General features: G+C 35.6%; 2 protein-coding genes across 48 annotated transcripts in view; one reads left to right on the top strand and one right to left on the bottom strand.

Annotated features, from left to right (window-relative positions):
• Positions 1–17,980, bottom strand: part of B3GALT1 (beta-1,3-galactosyltransferase 1) — a 206,147-nt gene that overhangs the window by 59,623 nt on the left and 128,544 nt on the right. For 16 of the 46 annotated variants that reach the window (XR_014586221.1, XR_014586229.1, XR_014586224.1 and 13 more), the window contains one exon: positions 88–193. The exons of 1 other annotated variant lie outside the window; for it this stretch is intronic. Coding sequence is in view for 4 of the 45 variants with exons in the window: in XM_083842414.1 (XP_083698540.1) it covers positions 3,977–4,055; positions 12,899–12,946; positions 14,186–14,274 (216 nt within the window). In the remaining 41 variants the exon portion in view is untranslated. 29 more of the 46 variants (XR_014586231.1, XR_014586232.1, XR_014586233.1 and 26 more) reach the window with 10 other exon arrangements.
• Positions 1–17,980, top strand: part of LOC310901875 (uncharacterized protein) — a gene marked incomplete at its 5' end in the record, with an annotated part of 188,503 nt that overhangs the window by 43,752 nt on the left and 126,771 nt on the right. The gene's annotated exons all lie outside the window — the stretch shown is intronic.

Here is a 17,980-nt window from a genome sequence, read left to right as displayed (position 1 = left end):
TAATTAAATATTGTGCATTCATACTGTTGTATTAGCTATAAAAATCTGAAACAGCTTATAATATCATACAGTTATATAGGTACTTACCATTTTAAAAGCAGTATCAAGTGGAAGTCTGTGGAAAGTCCTCAAGGTATAACCAATAACTGATTAAAATGATGAGTCTTTATGATATTATTTTGAAGTGCACAATCTGAAATTAGAGGAAATTTACTGACAGTTATGTATTTTGTTGAAAGAAGGATTGCTCAGACGTATTAACAACAAAATCAATGTCTGTTGCCTTCTACAAGGACAATGATTTATCTTGAAAACGTCTTTCAGCTGGGTAACTAAGTAACTTACACTGTGCTGCACAAAGAGTTTAGATTCCATTTTGAGAAGCAGAATTCCAGTGCACTGAGTGAAGGAAACAGATGGAGTAAGAGGAGGACAGATGGGTACCAAAAAATTACAGCCACCATTTTTGGTACCTGTGTATTAAGTGCAATAAATCAATTTATTTTCATTTACTGAAACAGCAGAATCATAGACTATGAAGCCAAAACATTATAGAGCCCAAACCACTCAATTCTGAAAGAATATGTTTGTAGTGGTTAATAAGAGTTCCAGATGGGCTATATCAGTGAGTAAAAATTCCTGCAGGCAAGACTCTCACTCCTCAGTCCACTCATTTTATTCTGTTAGGGAGATATTAACATCTCTCTTATTCAATGGGGGGAAGACTCACTGGTTATTCTGACGTATTGAAAAGCTACAAAGCTTTTCTTGTAGAGGTAATTTATTGGAGTGATGTTGCAAAGGCAAGGAGGCTGCTGTAACATTGGGGCTTTGGGCAGCCTGGGAGGAAGCTGAACCTGGAGAGCCCAGAGGGACGGGCTAAGAGTCAAGGAGGCCACTTTTCTTCCTGCAGCAGCCTTGGATTTCAAGACATGATTAGAAAATCAAAACAGATCTGCTATATATATACACACACCAGCAGTCCTTATCTGCTGCATGGCACAGCTGCTCTGTCCTGTACTTGACCTTGACTTAATTTGATCATCCCCACGGTTAAATAGGAAGTTCAGCTGCGAGCCAAATCATTTCTTAACACCCTGCACCCACCCCGCCAGTAACTGCCAGCTTGTTGCTGATACTGTTGAATTTTTATATGAACACCTGTCCATTAGAAATTGGATGGTGCTCATCCAGGCAATTTACATTTATTTTAGAATGTCTTGCAATTAGTGGACTTTTAAAATTGTAGAGCACAAAAAGAAATCACCCTTGTATTCAAAACATTTGAGACATGAAGAAATATAGGTCAGAATACATAATTATTCTCATGCTTGTTAAATTTATATCAGGATGTTTTCCTTGCATAAAGGCAGTCTAAGAATAGCTAGTATATTTTGGTGCAGCACAGGCAAAAGTCTGAAGAAGTCTAACTCATGTCTTAGAATTGACTCTGTCAGAGATTTTATTCTGGTTCATTTTATTTTTTCATATTAATGTTAAGAAAATATTCAAAATGATTTTCTAGTTAAATATTCATTTTAGGCGTTAGGCTCCCTACTATTTTAATAAAACATAAATCATGTGTGTTGTCTTCATATGAATAAAGATTGTTTAGAGTTTATCCCTCAATCTGTTAAATGCAATTTAGAGCTTAAAGTGGCAAAACCCAATTTATTTTATTTATTTATTTTTTAAACCTTGTTAGCTGACTGTAGATTATGTTCCCTATGTTATCTCATTCAGGATGAGCACTGAGGTGAGTCCTAGTGGCTGGGTTATAGTCTTCACCCATAAACAACACCTTTTCAAAGCTCAGCATCTCCTCTCACATCTAAAAAAATTCTACAAATCAGGCAAATTTTTCAGAGGGGACACAATGGAATGAATGGGAAGGGAGATGGTTTTCTTGGTTTCATAACTGAAGTAAAAGAGAAATCATTATTGAGTTTTCTTCAATTAGAAAACATTTGTGATCTAAAACAGCTTTTAGAACTGCTCTTCTTATGCAGATGCAAATATTAGTACTTTTACTAGTTTTCACTTTTTTGGTAAATTTTTTGAGTTGCAGAAGTGTCAACACAATTGCTATTATTATTATTATTTTTTCTATTGGGACGACTTACAAAATGTCTTATCTCTGTAATCATTGAGCTTCATCTCCTCCCCCACCAATTGCTTTGCCCTTTTCTAGTCTGAGTATGGAATAAAAAAATATGAAATAGTGTTTCCTTTAACCAAGTAGGAGATAAAGTACACGGTTTTCTTTAGCTATCTGTCTAAAAAAGTTTTAAATCTTAAGGTCAAAAGGGAGGATTTATTTTATTTTATTTTATTTTTGTAGTTTAAAGATGGAAAGGAACAATACCTTAATCGTTTATCATTTTGAAAGCATAGAACTACTTTGGAAATTAAACTTGGACTGGAGTTTAGTAGCTACTACTGCATTTCTTTTGAAAACAAAAAAACTTGCAACATGCAAACTAGACACTCTTAAATCCTGGTTATAAGTAATGTCCACTAATAAGACTACCCTAATATAAAGCCCTTCAGCCCATTGAAACCTGGTAGAGCATAGTGTCAGGAACATCTTCACTATTATTTTGAGCTGTGTAAGATAGACTCAAAGAGAAGATCAACCAAGGAAAGGGAAAAGGCCGTACCGCTGTCAGTATCAGCAGTAAGTCTAAGTGGTGTGCAGCTTCGTTTATACATTTGATTTGTATTCAGCCCAGACTGAGATTGCCCTTTCTCAAACTGCTTGATCACTTTTAATTCCCCAGAGAAATGCTTTTAGAAAAGGGAGCAATCTTGTACAAGGCTCTCAACGAACACTAAATTTGGGGCTTCTTGCTCTGATGTGGTGAGAGAAAGAATCCACTGCAGAGAAGAGGACTTTGTTAAAAATCAGGAGCCAGTCCTCAGCTATTATGCACCGAAGACATTTACCCAAGTGCTAAGGCTAATACAAGCTGCAGGAAAGAGCAAATCCCTCTAACGTGGTCAAAACGCAAGTGCTTGATCTTATTTCTACCTAATACAAATAATGGCTCACTAGTTTCAGTGCTTCCTCGAGCTATCTTCCCTGTGCTTTTGGTTCCATTGTTTTGCTCTGAGATAGAGTCCATACATATTAGCTTATTAACGTAATATGAGATGATTGTGAAACAGCTGTGGGACATGCATGTCAAAAGAAAGGTCACAATCTTCTCTACAAATACAAATGGGAATAAATGCCCAGTATATTCACTGCTTTTGGAGCATCTGTCAGGAGCTGAGTATCCAGCAAGGTTGCCATTTACGAAATGACTCTTGCCAAGAAATTGTTTCTTTCTCTGTTTTTGTCAGCCAACAGATCATTTGCAAATGAGTTGAACTCCATCATTTTAGCTGCAAGTTGAAACAAATATATTCTGTTCTCCATATATATGCAATATGTATGAATTATTCTACTGCATTAGTTCAGCTGCTAAGATCTACCAAATGGCAGCCTCTGTTCTGTATATGAACAGAGAATATTAAGTTTCAGCTGTAGGTATTATTATTATTCCGGATAATGGAAAAACTTTCAAAATAGTTACCTCAGTCTGTTTTCATCTCAACATTATAAACTACTACAAATAATAGAGCAGATTATTAAGGCAATAATATAATTTGTATAACTGGTAAAAGAATGAGCCAGGAAGAGTTTTTTTTTTTTTTTGGGGGGGGGGGGGGAGGCGATGACTCTGGGAGTTAAGAATCCCCACCTTAGCTTTGTGTGCTTTCACCCAGCTGTGACTGGCTGCGCAGAGGATGCTGTGTGCGTTTCAGCCATCCTTCCCTTCAGAACTGTGCTAGCCATGAGTCAGAAAGCTCTAACACTTTTATTGTTAGAAAATAATTACAGAATATTAGATATTGTAGTGTTTTTTTTTGTTTTTAAGTTATTCTCCTTTACACCCCAGATGAATCGAGTAGTCTGTAAATGTTTTCTTTTCTAGTTCTTACAGAAATGTGCTGCTGCTGAATTGTTCTGAATAAGTCTTTGCTTTGGACTCCACTTTGTTGATTCGCACCTTAGTAGATTAAAAAAGAGAAACTTAAAGCATTTGTTAACACAACTTCTGCTCTTATGTCTGAGATTCTCACCTCAGCTTCTTATTCCAAAGTCTTTCAAAAAAAAAAAAAAAAGTCCCTGGGCAAGCACTTTTTTTCCTGGAACTGATCTTATTGATTTTTTTTAATTTACTGTTTTTGTTTGTTTGTTTGTTTGTTTTGGTGGGGGTGGGGTGGGGTGGTCTCCCTTTAAAAATATATGAAAAATTGCTGTGATTAATAAGGCAACTTACAGTAAAACTTGCAATATCAAGCTTTTTTGACGGGGCAGAGGAGGACCATGAAGACAGGAAAGGTTGACAGCACTCAAGATGATTTTGAGAACAGTGAAGAAGGAATAGGATGGTGAGTCTGGAGATGTTCTCTGGAATATTTACTTCTAACAATTGAATATTAATAATTTCTAGTGGTAGAAACAAGAATCAGATCAGCTTGTCAGTCTGTATATAGTTAGTATAGGACCACCTGTGAGTGAGATTATTTTATAAATACCCAGTTCTGAATTTCTGATAAAACTTTCTTCTGACTAGTGACAGCCTTTTTGCCAGTTTAATAGATCACATTGTTTTTCCTCAGATACTTTTTGAATTTGCGTAGAAAACTTCCTTGGATAGATACAAATACAGAATACTGCGTAGTTGCATACAAATAAGAAGGGCTAAGTTGTATGCGGAATCTGATTTTGTGATAGTGTTCTGCAGAATGGCTATCATGCTATATCCTCCTATTTAGCAATTGGAGGAGCACGTGTAAATAAATAGCTTATTAGAATGGTGAAGACCTTGTTTAAGACACATTTGTTTCCTTCAGTCCTCTTTTATTCCCCCCAGACATTCAGCTTGCTAAAGAATTTATTGCTGCAGAGGAAGATGTATGATTTATTTCATGTCAGCCATCTTTCACAGGCATTTGTGCTACCTTATTCCCTTGACTCCATCCAAAAGTAAAAGTAGAGGATCACACGTCATTGCATGACCTTGCATCTGAGGATAGGCTTTCCAATGCTCAAATTTTGCCATACATTTAGTAAAGCCAGAGTAGTTCAGTAAGATTCACTACCAATATTTTTAAGCAAACCAACCAGAATCAGTTCTGGTCACTGCAATACTCCCTCTACTTTAAACACTGGTAAGCTGTTGATTAAGAATCAGAAATCACTGAGTATGCTTAAAACTTTCAAATTTTTAGAACAAAACGTTATGTGGTTCTTATTTTCTGTAGCTGTTTCTGTAACTTTAGAATTGAATCTCAAGTGTTGATTGTTCTGAGGGTATTTCTGTTCAGAAATGTGAGATATTTCAGGAGAAATTTTACTCCTAGAAGATCTTGAATTACATCCTGTTATGCAAATTTATGTCTTTGCAAAGCTGAATGGAATTATGGAATTTACCCAATTTTAAACCTTAAACCTTTAGCAAAATGCCTCTCTTAGAAAACAGGCTCATCGTTAGCCAAAAAAAAAAAAAAAAAAAGAGAGAGAAAAAAATACAGGAAACTAATCTTCCTTAGCGTGTCTGTTTATATGAAAAAAAATAAGGACGATAAATTTGACTATAAATATCTATTTATTGTTTAATGACCATTATATGTTGTCAGTAGAGCATCTGTACACTGCCTGAGATTAAGTGGTTGCTTCTTTAGTTAGCAGCAGCAGCAGACATTTGACCTCTTTGTTAAATTGCAGTTCATGGCAAAATTCATGCCATCCTTACTAAACTGAGCTCTGTTGTGTTTAGATTAAATAATGACCAAGGTCTGGTCCTGCAGCTCACAATTATTTGAATTACTCTTTGCTAGTGCTGAAGTCAGCAGAACTCATTGCTGATGAGGGGCTCAGAACTGGGCTCCTTCTATTCACTGAGCACCATAATTCCATTCCAGATTCACTTCTAGTTATGTTCCCCCACCTGTCACTAAGGTTTTATCTGCTTCCTCCTGCAATGACAAAAGCCAATTATATTTTAAACAGAGGCTTATCATAATATTTTACAACCTTATTTAAACTTTTGGCCAGTCTAGTCTACAATTTCATCTTTTTTTAATGCATTTCCATTTTCTCGATATTGCCTACACATACTGAATTTAGAGCAGACTTTGCTTCATAAAGCATCTGCTTTGGTTACAGTCATTTTACACTTATTTCATCATTATTGCATGAGATTTGTATTGAGTATATAATTTAGATTGCTTCTTGTTCAGTGTTGAACTAAAACACGAATTCTCTGCCATAGCACTTTCATTAAAAGAAGAAGAAAATGCACTTAAACATAAGAAAAAAAGACAGGTTAAAATAACTCCTTATCGTTTACGAAAATGTATTTTAATCTTCTTCTCAGCTGAAACAATTCACGTTAGAAATATTCTTGAGTTGTCTTTTTTTTCCAGAAAGTTCATATTCTCTCATGCATCCAAACTAAAAAAGCATTTTGCTGCTTTGTGGAACTGAGTCAAAGACTTTCACAATTCAAAATAATTTAGAGTTTTAAACAACACTCATCATCCTACCAAGTACTAAGTAATAAACCATTACTATTTCACAATGTTGGAAATAAAAATAAGCTCTTCTGTGTGTTATGAAAAAGGAAGTACTTATGTTTTCATTTTTAAAAATCAAGAAAAGTAATAAAAAAATGGTTGGGGAGTTTTTGAAGAGTCAGAGTTTACTGCCAATCATGATACATCTGAAATGTATGAAAAGAAATCACTGTTGCTGTTTCTGCAGAACCAGTATCAAAAACAAAATTTGTAAGTTGTTTACAAAACTGACAATTCATTTATTCTATACTAAAGGTGGAAACACGGTATTTTTATCTATAATGGACTGAGAAGGTTCATTAACTTCAAAGCATTGCTATGGTGAGATATCCCATGTGAATGGAAATTTACACATACAGTACAATTCATATATCCCTTATCTTTGTACAAGCCTTGTGCTAATTTAACAGGAAAAAAAATGTAAACAAGTAATGGTGCCATAATTAACTTTACCGAATTCAATCTGGTGATTCTGTTAATTTATATGCACAGAACTTTCTTTCTACAAAGAAGTTGATAGGTGGTGGCACTGCAAATGGCACTTGCAGATGGGTAATCATAACTATTACAATGTACTTCCATTTTGGGGTCAGAATGTGGGAAAGTAGTGCCATCTGATATCTTTTTTTGGGTATGCTTGTGCCTGGTGTGACTTCTTCTCTTATGTATTCTGTAGTCTCTCACGTATTTTTCACCAAAGGCTTATCTGCTGATCACTAGTTCCTATCAGAGCACCCTACATTGTACAGTGACCCCCTAGGCCTCATTAGCAAGATATTTAATATTTCTTCAGAAGAATTCATTGTGTATTTATTGCAGTGGCCAGAGGAAAAAACAGATCCCTTTCCACAGTAATTTTGTTCATTCTAGTATTCTCTCTATACCAATTCTGATTTCATGTCTCCACTCCTTGAGCTATCTGCATCAATTTAATTTTTATATGACAAAGCACATATCCACATCTGTGCGGGTCTATAAATAAAAAGCAATAAACTGACATCTTTCACCTGTATCAAATGTATTTCATACCCTTCTCTCTGTTATACTTGCTATTAAACTTCTGTCTCTTTATTTCTATCGCCTGTCTCTATTTCCCATGTCCCTCTTCACCTTTTCTGGCAATTGACAGTGTTCTCAGCTGCAGATGAAGCATAACACACCATTACTCTCTTCACTACGTCTACCTCTGTGCTGATGGCTTGACACAGGCATTGCAAGCAGACACTTTTTCAGCTATGGCATATAAAATAAATTATCTACAGATGTGTACATTTGCTTTTACACATAAAGTACTGCTAATTTCAAGCAATGTGTCTACATATGGATCTCAGATTAAAATATGGCTCTGAAATGAAGGCAAGGGTAAAAAATAGACAGCAACCAACAGTGGGCTATGAGATCATTGGCGAAGCAAAGCTTTCAGTGATCTAATCAGTTTGCTTATTTCATACTGTAGCTAATATATTTTAAATGTTCATGTTATGTTTGTGTATGTCAATTGTCCCAATTGTCCTGTGTTCATAAAATTCAACTAGATATTTGTGTTATTTTTTTTTTTCCCTATGACTTGACTGCAGCCAGCCAAGTGTCCGTAACTGGTCTACCAGGACTGAAGACTGGTCTCTCAGCCTTGACTAGTAGCTGCCTATGGATCTGGCATGTGAGTGTATCCCACTCATTGCTCTAGGACACTCAGCAGGTCACTTCTGGTTTTACTCACACTGTGTATTATTTGTGCAGTTTTTTATAGTTTGGGAGCTTTTTTTGAGAATAATCTTTAAGCCCTGTAAAACCTAAAAGTGCAGTTTTAATTTTAAACCAGAAGAGATTAAGATTTCCTTGTAAACACTTTTGATTGAGGGACCTGAAATTTTAAGACAAACACTTCATAAAATATTGTGTGATTTTTAACAGAATCACAAAGTTTGGTGGCAATACAGTCTGTTACACCAAGCAAGCTACAGGATTTATAAATCCAAGTAGAGTTATGGAGACAACAGGGAAGGGAATGGATACCTTAGGTGTCAGCAGAAATAGCTGATACGTTTCAGTTTGAATTTTATTCCCATTTAGCAAGACATACAAGTAAATCTGGCTCTCTAGATTGTTTTAAAATGGAAATATGTCAACAGTAAAAATAGATGGTGGTGTGTGAGAAAAAGTTAACAGACAAATCCCCAACAGCGAGGTAAATCAACATGCCTGTAAGTGGTAACAGTCAGATCTTTAGGGGCACTGGATCACTTCTTGCATATTCATCATTGAATTCTTTTTTTTAATTTCATTTTCCAAAATGTTAGGTAGAATCCTGTGGATTTTTTTCTTGCAGCTATTATAGCCCTGATGTATGTAGTAGTTATGAACTGCTCAAAGAAGTCTGCAGTGAAGCAAGGCTTGCAATTGAACTGCAGTGCTTGCTGATTTTCAGGTTGTAAAATAGAAAAATACTCAATGGATGACTAAGTTAAAACACAAAATTCTGGGAGCAGCACTGATTAGGGAAATGCCCTAAATGAAAACCAGCTCAGTCTAATCTTGCATTCACTTCTAATGCACAGGATCGTAATCCTGTCAGTAAAGGGACTTGTTTAGATAGGTGAAAATAAAAGGCCTTTGTGTACATAAGCTAAATCAAGGTTTTCGTATTACTGAGCTGTGCAGTGATTGTAGCACTAGTGTTGCATGTTAACAACTTAGCTTTTGGTTGTTTAAATCCATGAGCTAAACTAATTTGTCTACCTTTATTTAATCTTCCTACCTTCTGCCACTATAAATGCTTTTCACATTGTTCAATAGATGCAGGAGTAACTTTGGTCCCATTAAAAGCTGAAATCTGTCTGGAACGTATACTTTCAGTATACAGCTTTTCACAGTAATGGGCATTTGGCACTTACCTTTTAAACTTGTTTTTGAAACTACCCCAGGTTTAGCAGCTGGTGGTTTTAAAACTAGCAAGTGCTGGTTGATGGAAGGACCCTTGCCAATGAGTTTATTTCTGTGCATTATGATTGTTTATAATACATTTTAATAAGTTTGAAAATATAACATCCTTCCCTACCGAACTGTTATTTCCCGTTTGGCAACCTCTACCACACTACACTCACTCTACCCCAATTACTGTTGGTGCTTACAGAGATGATCCTAGAGTTTTTACTCAAATTCATTCCCCATGTTTATGCACAACAGCAGAACTCTGCCTTCAATTTTTGTCTACCTTTTCAAAGAAACGAGTCCTATGTATTCACATTGTCTCTTTTTAACTTTAAATTGTTTGTTTAAAAATATTTAACCATAATTTTTGGCTGGTAATTTCAGCCAAAGTTGAAAGAATAATGGACTTCCTAAAGATCCCACATGTGTTTTGTGAAAATCATCAGCATAATCTAGGAGAGAGACCAAAAGCACTTTTCCTGCTAAGAGAATGAAAAGAGCAACTCAGCGGATATACATTCTGTTTGCTAGTAGCTAGCTGGTGAATTTTAATACACATACTGAACGCTGCAGTGGCACAGATGGGGAGGGTCTCTTGAGGCAGAGGGACAGCTAAGGGTGTTGCTTTTGCGGATATTTCTATGATATTCCTGCAGGATGCAGGAGCACTACCTAATATATCAGCATTATCTCTGGGAATGTTGATCTTTCATTTTAGTTAACTTTACTACAATATGGTTCAAGTTATTATTTCACTTAAGAAAATATCTCTCAAGGGTATTTAGCAAACAACATATAGCACAATTTTAAATGTGAAAAACATTTACCAGGCTGGACTGTGCATTATTCATAGTTATTTAATTTTTTTTCCCACTGGTCTCTGTGTGAAGAAAACAGTATTTGGAGGAACTGGGGAGAGATCATTGAAATATGAAAAAATAATATATGTATATTAAATTGGGGGTCAGAATAACACATCTGAAATGTTACTTTTAATTTTCAATATCATTGTCCTTGTCTTTGATACCAGCCGAATTCATAGCATTCTTCAGTATTGCCAGCGGAGCCCATAACATTATCGTATCACAAAACCTGACAGTGTGCAGTGTAGTGCATAGCAGTATATAATATACAATGGCAGTATATGCTGTGCTCAGGTTTGTCCTGAGAAACAAATATCTGAAGGTTCTGATTCCTCAGGTTTATCTGTGATATTAGGGTCTCATGGGCACCACCACACAAGCTTGTCACCTATGTAAGTCTGAAATGTCAGATCAGAATGTAAACAAAGAGAAAAGACACCTCTGGAGAGAGAATAGAGAGCCTTAGTTTTGAGCCTTTTTTTTTTTAATGCTTTAATATTTTGATAATGATTTGGTGACTTTTTTTTTTTTTTAATGTGATCTAGCATTTATTAGAAGCTTGTTTTGTGTCACAGCATGCTGTATTGCTGATTGTTATTCATATTAGATTTTTCACTTCCTAGTTTTTGGAAGCTGTTTGAATGCCAAATAGTAGCAATCATCTGTCAGATAATAGATGGGAATCTGGGATTGTAATTAAATGTAGCTAGAGTACATGTACTTAAATACTAATTAAATGGCACCAACTCTGAGATCATAATCTGAGTGATTATAACTATACTCAATTCTTGAACAGATCCTACCCAAATAAGATTTTGTCACACTACTAATTTTGTCTTGTATAAAAATAACCAACAAACTCTCTTCTTTTGAAGAAGAAATTCTGTCTTAAAGTTCTTACAACATAAAACAAAGCCTTTTGAAAGATCTGATCTTCCAGCGCTGGAATGCTGTTTCAATTGTTCCTGTGTTAGGTTGCCAAGTGTATCATTGGATTTATGGGGACTTTGCAAATAAGAACATGTGAGATGTGACAAGGAACAATACACACAGGAAACAAGACTAAATTTAAGCTTTCCAGAACTTCTCATTATAAGAGTTTTCATTCTGTTGCTAAGAGCTTAGCTAAACTTTTAAAGTATTTGGGCTGAAATGTGAGTTTGCATTATGATACAGCCTTTAATTATGTTAGAGCACACTATTCTTCTACAGCTCATTCTCTGCCTGCCTCATTCAGGTCATAAGATGGATAGTACTCATTTAATGGGCAGTTTTCCAATATGTCATTTAAAATTGTGATTCATTCAGTTTGTGGCCCCTTCCCTGCTGCAACATTCAAATCTTTCTCTGAATACGCCGCTATTGATTTCCTCATAAGAGTGATGGGCTCCATTGAAACTATAATATCTCAGAGTTCACAAACATTAATGTCTCCATTTTATAATACTCTTGTGAAATGAGTGGATATTGTTATCTCAATTTTACAACATGGTGCTATGGCACAGTACTATATTCTCAAAGCACAGACCAGTTTGGGTGTCTAATATGAAATGATCAGAACTTTACTTCTCAAAGTACCCAGTCTTGAATATTTGTCCAGAGCTGGAGTTTTTAAAACTACCAAGTGAATTTACTGCATTGGAAGATATGAATTCTTAAAACTTCTGCAAACCTAATCCTTTGTTTCTCAAGCTGAGCGCTCAGAATACACAGTGGCTGCTTGTGAAAGTTTTGACTGAGTCTGTTTGCCTGAGATCATGCAGGAATCAGTGGCAGAGCTAGGAAAAATCAGTTCTTTGCTCTACTTTCTTTAGCATAAGACCTCTACTTTATTTCAAGATCTATAACAAAGGGAAATGGTTTTACAAACATCAAGGTCATTCTATACACAGCTGGTTTTCATCCTCAGAACATCATCTTTCCTGTGCACTGAAGTGACAAGATTTTTGTATTATTATTTAAAAAAATGATGATGCTTAATATTTCACAGATGAGTAGGAGTTTGCAAGATATATGTTGAATTATGTTTCATTTTCTCTTTCATTCCTGTAAAAGAAAAAGCCTTATTTAAGTAATATTTAGATCTCTCTCACAATCTTTGCTGTAGAGATTAGCTTAAAGTCTCCACTGACATTTTTACTTCTGTCACTTGCAAAATGCTGATGATTGGGACCTACATGAATATACCCAGCTGCAGTTCAGGCCTTTTGTTAATTTTAAAATTTTGTCTGTATTGCAGGTTCACAGTGATGTATATTGGATTGACTTACTGACACTTTTCAGAATTCTTCTCTGATTGTGTCTTCATCTTACAGTCTTTAAGAAACACATCTCTGCTTAGAAAGTGTTTTTTAAGAAAAAAGTTAGGAATTCCTGAATAAATTGACAGCTTTTGTGCTGTTCTTCTAAGGCTAGATTTTCAAACGGGCATCTTCTTTAATGTCATTATATTTGAAGTTTTTAGAGATAAGTACCTCCATAGACTGCTTGGGCAGAAGGTGGGGATTGTGAATACAGCTGTCCTGAAAAAAAATAAAAAATAAAAAATGTGAAACCCATTTTTGAAAATTTGGAAATGCAAAGCCAAGAACTTCTGTGAAGTGCATGTACAAGGTGGTGTTATTTTTTTTTAAACAAAACAAACCAACCAAACAAAAACAAACACAAAAAAACCCCCAAACCAAACCAAAACAAAAAAATCCCTGCTCTAGGGGCTAAAGTTCTGGTGCTGTGGCTGGTTTAACCACCCCTGACCATCTGGTCATACCCGCACACAATGGAAGATAGCACTCCCAACTGCATTGCTTGAGCCATATCACTATGCTAACAGGCATGCTAACTTGGTGAGAATGTGAGCATAATATTTTCTGGCAACTTATTTTTAACCCGAATTAGCTCAGTGGCATGGTTTAAGGCAGAATTTCACAAGCAGTTGTGGTGGTAGAAATGAAGTCATGAACTTCTTAAGCCAGCTTTTCACTGAAGTCCATTGATTGTGAAATTATGCGTTAAGCGTTGCATTATGACACCTAATTAACATCTTTAATCCTGTCTACCTGTGTGGTTAGTTATAAATGCTGTCAGCTCAGGTCAGAATTAACATTTTGTCTAATCCAAATCCATTTAAGACAGGATCTGTGTTTATGGCAGCACAACTAAGCTATCTTGCTCAGCTTCTAATACAAAGTAGGAGAGGATGGAGATCAGGCATTGAATAAGTATACAGGCAGAATGAAGTTTTATTTTTTCAGCTGTATATTAGATTAAGGAGATGAACATTTAGGGACATAAAACAATACACCCAAAATACTACATTAATCTAAATTAATCTCCAGTGTCCAGACGTGAATGAAGAATTCTTTATGCACTGTCACTGGGACATATGGATGTATGGGTCAGTTGTGATCCAACTGAATAGAAATTTGACCCATGAGATAAGTTTGCAAACTGGTTTGTTTTTCAGAAATTCACATAATGCATGTCTAATTCATCCTTGAAAGTGTTTCATGTGTCAGGAATAATGCTGTATCCTACACTTACTTCATTATGAGCCACAGTACGACAAGAAAGCATGACCCGTAGTCAGCAAGTTCCATTCCCTGTGAGTAAAACAAGCCATGTCTCCTTAAAATCTGACATTTCATTATTAATTGGTGGACACAGAGAATGGATGGAAAGACTTCAGAGTTACATTTTTTAGGGAAAAAATAATCAATTCTCTTGGAGAGTCTGAGCAACTAATTTGCTTTGTTCATTTGTACCTCATATGGCCTCTGCCATCTTCTAGGCCAGATTCATTCATCTCCAGGTCACCAGGGGGAGGAAGTACGTTATATAAATACAAAGTGTGCTGTAAACATTAAATATCAGTAGAGAGCGATGATTAGAGAAACCCAAAGTTTTAGGCAGAATAAACAGTTTTCTCCTTTTTTTTTTTTTTAAATGACAGAATTATAATTCATGGTTTATTACATCTAAATAGAGACAGTGGTATAGGAAATATATCAGAAATTCATACCAATCTGCACCCTCAAGCAACTATTTTACTAACATTGTCTTCCAGTCCATCATTCAAAATTGCTACTATTTTTCAATTTTATGCACCTCCTTATTTGTATAAAACTTTACCTTGCTGTTTGTTCATCCTTATTGAGCTTTTATATGAGTATAACTATACTCTTAATAAAAATATGTGTGTATATATATATAAAAGGAAACCAGGATGCACATGTAAATTTACCCATAACTGGAGGTGAAAAAGAGGGAAAACCTTAATGACTTTTTCCTCAGTAGCAACCTTCATGAGACTGCCTCGAGACTCTAATCTAATGAAGAGTTTTTGTCCTGCTGAGCAGCTGTCAGTAAGAAGGTTCTAAATTAATATTAAGTGTCTTTCAGCAAATGTCTACCTCCGAATAAGATATTTTACTTTTTATATGATATTTTAGTAAGAAATATTTATGTAGAAATAATCCTTCATCAGCACTGTTATTCAGTAGATTGCCAAAAGGAAAAAGAAATCATTTAGACAACATAGCATTGCAAGGTGACATGCAATTATAGACCTGCCGTAGCGTCAGCTAGTTAGATATTATTAAATTTTGTTAAATTCATGGAAGCTTGCTTTAGTGTTGAGGAAACTGGCTGGAAACTTCTTTCTGTATTCTGACAGTCTAAGAAAAAATAACTCTGTCCTATAAGATTAAAATCCCAAATTGTCTCTGAGATTCTTAATAAATAAAATGTAATTCCTACTTCTTCCAGCAAAGCATGCATATGCATACTGAGCATATCCTTTGCCAGCAATTAGAAGTAACCTCAGTAAAATTCTCCTTCTATAATCAATGTCACTTCTCTACTTCTCTAAGGCAGTGTTATTGCGGGTTTGCAAAAGATTTTTCAAGGACTACTGACAGGTTTAGACTGACCTGATGAACCTATCCTGGCAACACGGAGAAAAATACATTTCAAGCATGTTCAATTCACTGGATATCCAGAATTTCTTTCAAAGATGTTAGTGTCAGTATTCACAGCTAATGCCTATATTTCTGAAGGGAACTGTAAATGGGAACAAAAGGAAGAATCACAGAGCATCTAGTTAAAACATCTCCACTGCCTGTTGATATGACATAGGCAGCAAATACAACTGAAGAAATCTAAGCTCGTAGGCCATCAGGTACAGGTAGTCAATAATTAAGTTTGGAAGGAGATGGAAGCTATGATTTGTTTATTTATTTATTTTTGACCAAACATCTATATTTGCCCTAGATTTTTTTTTTTGTATTTTTTTTTCCTTTTAGTTTAAAGGGTAATCACATTAGATTACTTTAAAAAAAAATAAAATTCCTTGACCTCATGCAGGCACTCACTAAAAATTTTCTTGCATAAATAATGAAACTGTAACATACCTCTTCAAATACTGCCCAGAAATTTGTTACAGGGCTTATTAGCATTCACACTGCCTTATAAAATGTGGTATGAACAATAAAAATGATGAAGGCAGAATCTAGAGCTACTTTGCCGTGGTCAGTTCTAGCTTTGGTACCTTGCTACAGCTTGGAAGTTAGCATTAAAGTAGAGCTAAAAACACCTACGTTAGACAAGCGAGCATCCTTGATGGCACAGTAAAAACGCTGAATTTTCAGAAAATGCAACAACTAATGCTTGGATTAGTTTATAATGCAGCTGACAGCATGCAGTTTCTTAACTGTGGCTGGCCCTGTGACTTGGAGTGTATTGCCATGCTCTGTGGGAATGCTGTATCTGGTGTTGTCTGTGGATTCATCCACACTGAGACACTGCGTAATACAAGTGAAAATCTCATCTTCTGACCTGGAAGGAGAAATATCTGCATTTCTTCTCTACATGCAATACACCTCTAATGAGGTAATCTGAAATGTAACCAGCAAACAGATTTCCAGCTGGAAAGAAATGTTAACCATTAGGAGACTTGTGAGGAGTGTTGATTCTAGAATAATTATCCATATTATTGGGGGCAATAAATTGGAGAGAGATAATAGCTAGAGAACATGCAAAATTTGTAGGTGGATTACAGCATTTAGTAACATTTCAGTAATAAAACATTGCTAAAAATGCTTAGCTGACAAAAACTTTTTATATTGCTATTGCCTCTTTTCTCAGTGCTCTTATCAGGCCTAAAACTTTCAGTAGCAAATAGAGAAAAAGCTTTTGACAAGTCCAGAAATAAATTCCAACCCTTTCCTCCAGCATATTTCTTTTTGATCAAAATATAACCTATTTACTGTATTTTTCTACTATTCTGAATCAGTCTTGTTCTCCAAATGCTTTATCGTTTTAAAGCACTCTTCCCATCGCACCATTCCCATTTTGAAAACAGAAGCTGCACCAGCGCAAAGATAAAAGTATACTGGTAATAGAATGTGAGCAGCAATTTCATGAGTAAAATGTGAGATCTTTCTTGGAAAGAAAGATACATCTGAGTTGTCTTAGTACAACTGGAAATGGAGCAAAATTTTTACAGTTTGGTTTGCAGTTGTACCATTTTTTAGAGTTGTTTCCTGAAGAGTCAAATTCTAGATTCATTAGAATCCAGTAGAACTATTAATTCTAGCAATCAAATGTTCAATCAAGTTTTTGCTGGTATTTATAGTGTGTCTGAGTTCAAATGAAATTAATAACCCTCAACGGTGACTCAGTATAGAAATCATCCCTCTGCAGAAGGCCTTTGTAAGTTTTTGGGTCATTTAAATCTTATTTCAGTTCTAATTCTTAATGCTACTCTGTTGAGCAGTAGTTTGATGTGTGTTGCTGGGTAGCTGTGTGAAGCTGGGCAAACATTTCACCTCTCTCAGGTTTGTAAAGGCCGTCTGCAACGCATGTGCCTTTCAACAATGCCAGGTCTTTTGGATTTATTACATATCTCACAATAGTTGGTCTTTTCCTTGAAGTCCCAGCTGCTAAATCTGAGTCTCAAAAAATTGCTGAGTCCTGATGGTTACTGAAAGAAGGCTGAAAACATGAGCAAATGCATGCCAAGTCTCAAAAATCTGAAATAAAATAAAGCCAGAAAAACAAAGCCAAAAGGCTCTAAGTTCTTGGCACATGAGGGGAATCTCTACCAGTAAGGAGTGGCAATCTGTGCTACAAATACTTATGGGTTGGTTATGTGAAATTCCCAAAGTTGTAGGAGAGATGTGTGAAGTGTGTACTTGTGTATTGCCTTTCCCCCTTCTCCTTCCCAGTAAAACCCTGGCAATTTTGGCTTTCAATGACATAGCACTTAGATGACTGCCACATTGTTTAAGCAATGTGTGGAGTACCTGGAATAACTGGTTTACAAGAAATGTGCAAATGAAAAGACTTTTGATGCTACAATGTTCCTTGTTTTCACTCTGAGGAGAAGAATGAGGTCTTCCTCTTTGGATTCCAAGATGCTTTGGTCATTTCCATAACACAGCTCAATAAATAAGACTGTGCTCTCTTTTATTGGTAGAGTTAGTTGGTCCTGAAGAAAATATATCCACCAATATTTGTACAGATTTTAAAATTCAATTGCTCCATGGTGCTTGCTTTTT

This window comes from Anser anser (assembly GCF_964211835.1).
Source record: "Anser anser genome assembly, chromosome: 6".
In the NCBI taxonomy this organism is placed as follows: Eukaryota; Metazoa; Chordata; class Aves; order Anseriformes; family Anatidae; genus Anser; species Anser anser.
This window is presented reverse-complemented; position numbering and strand designations above follow the sequence as displayed.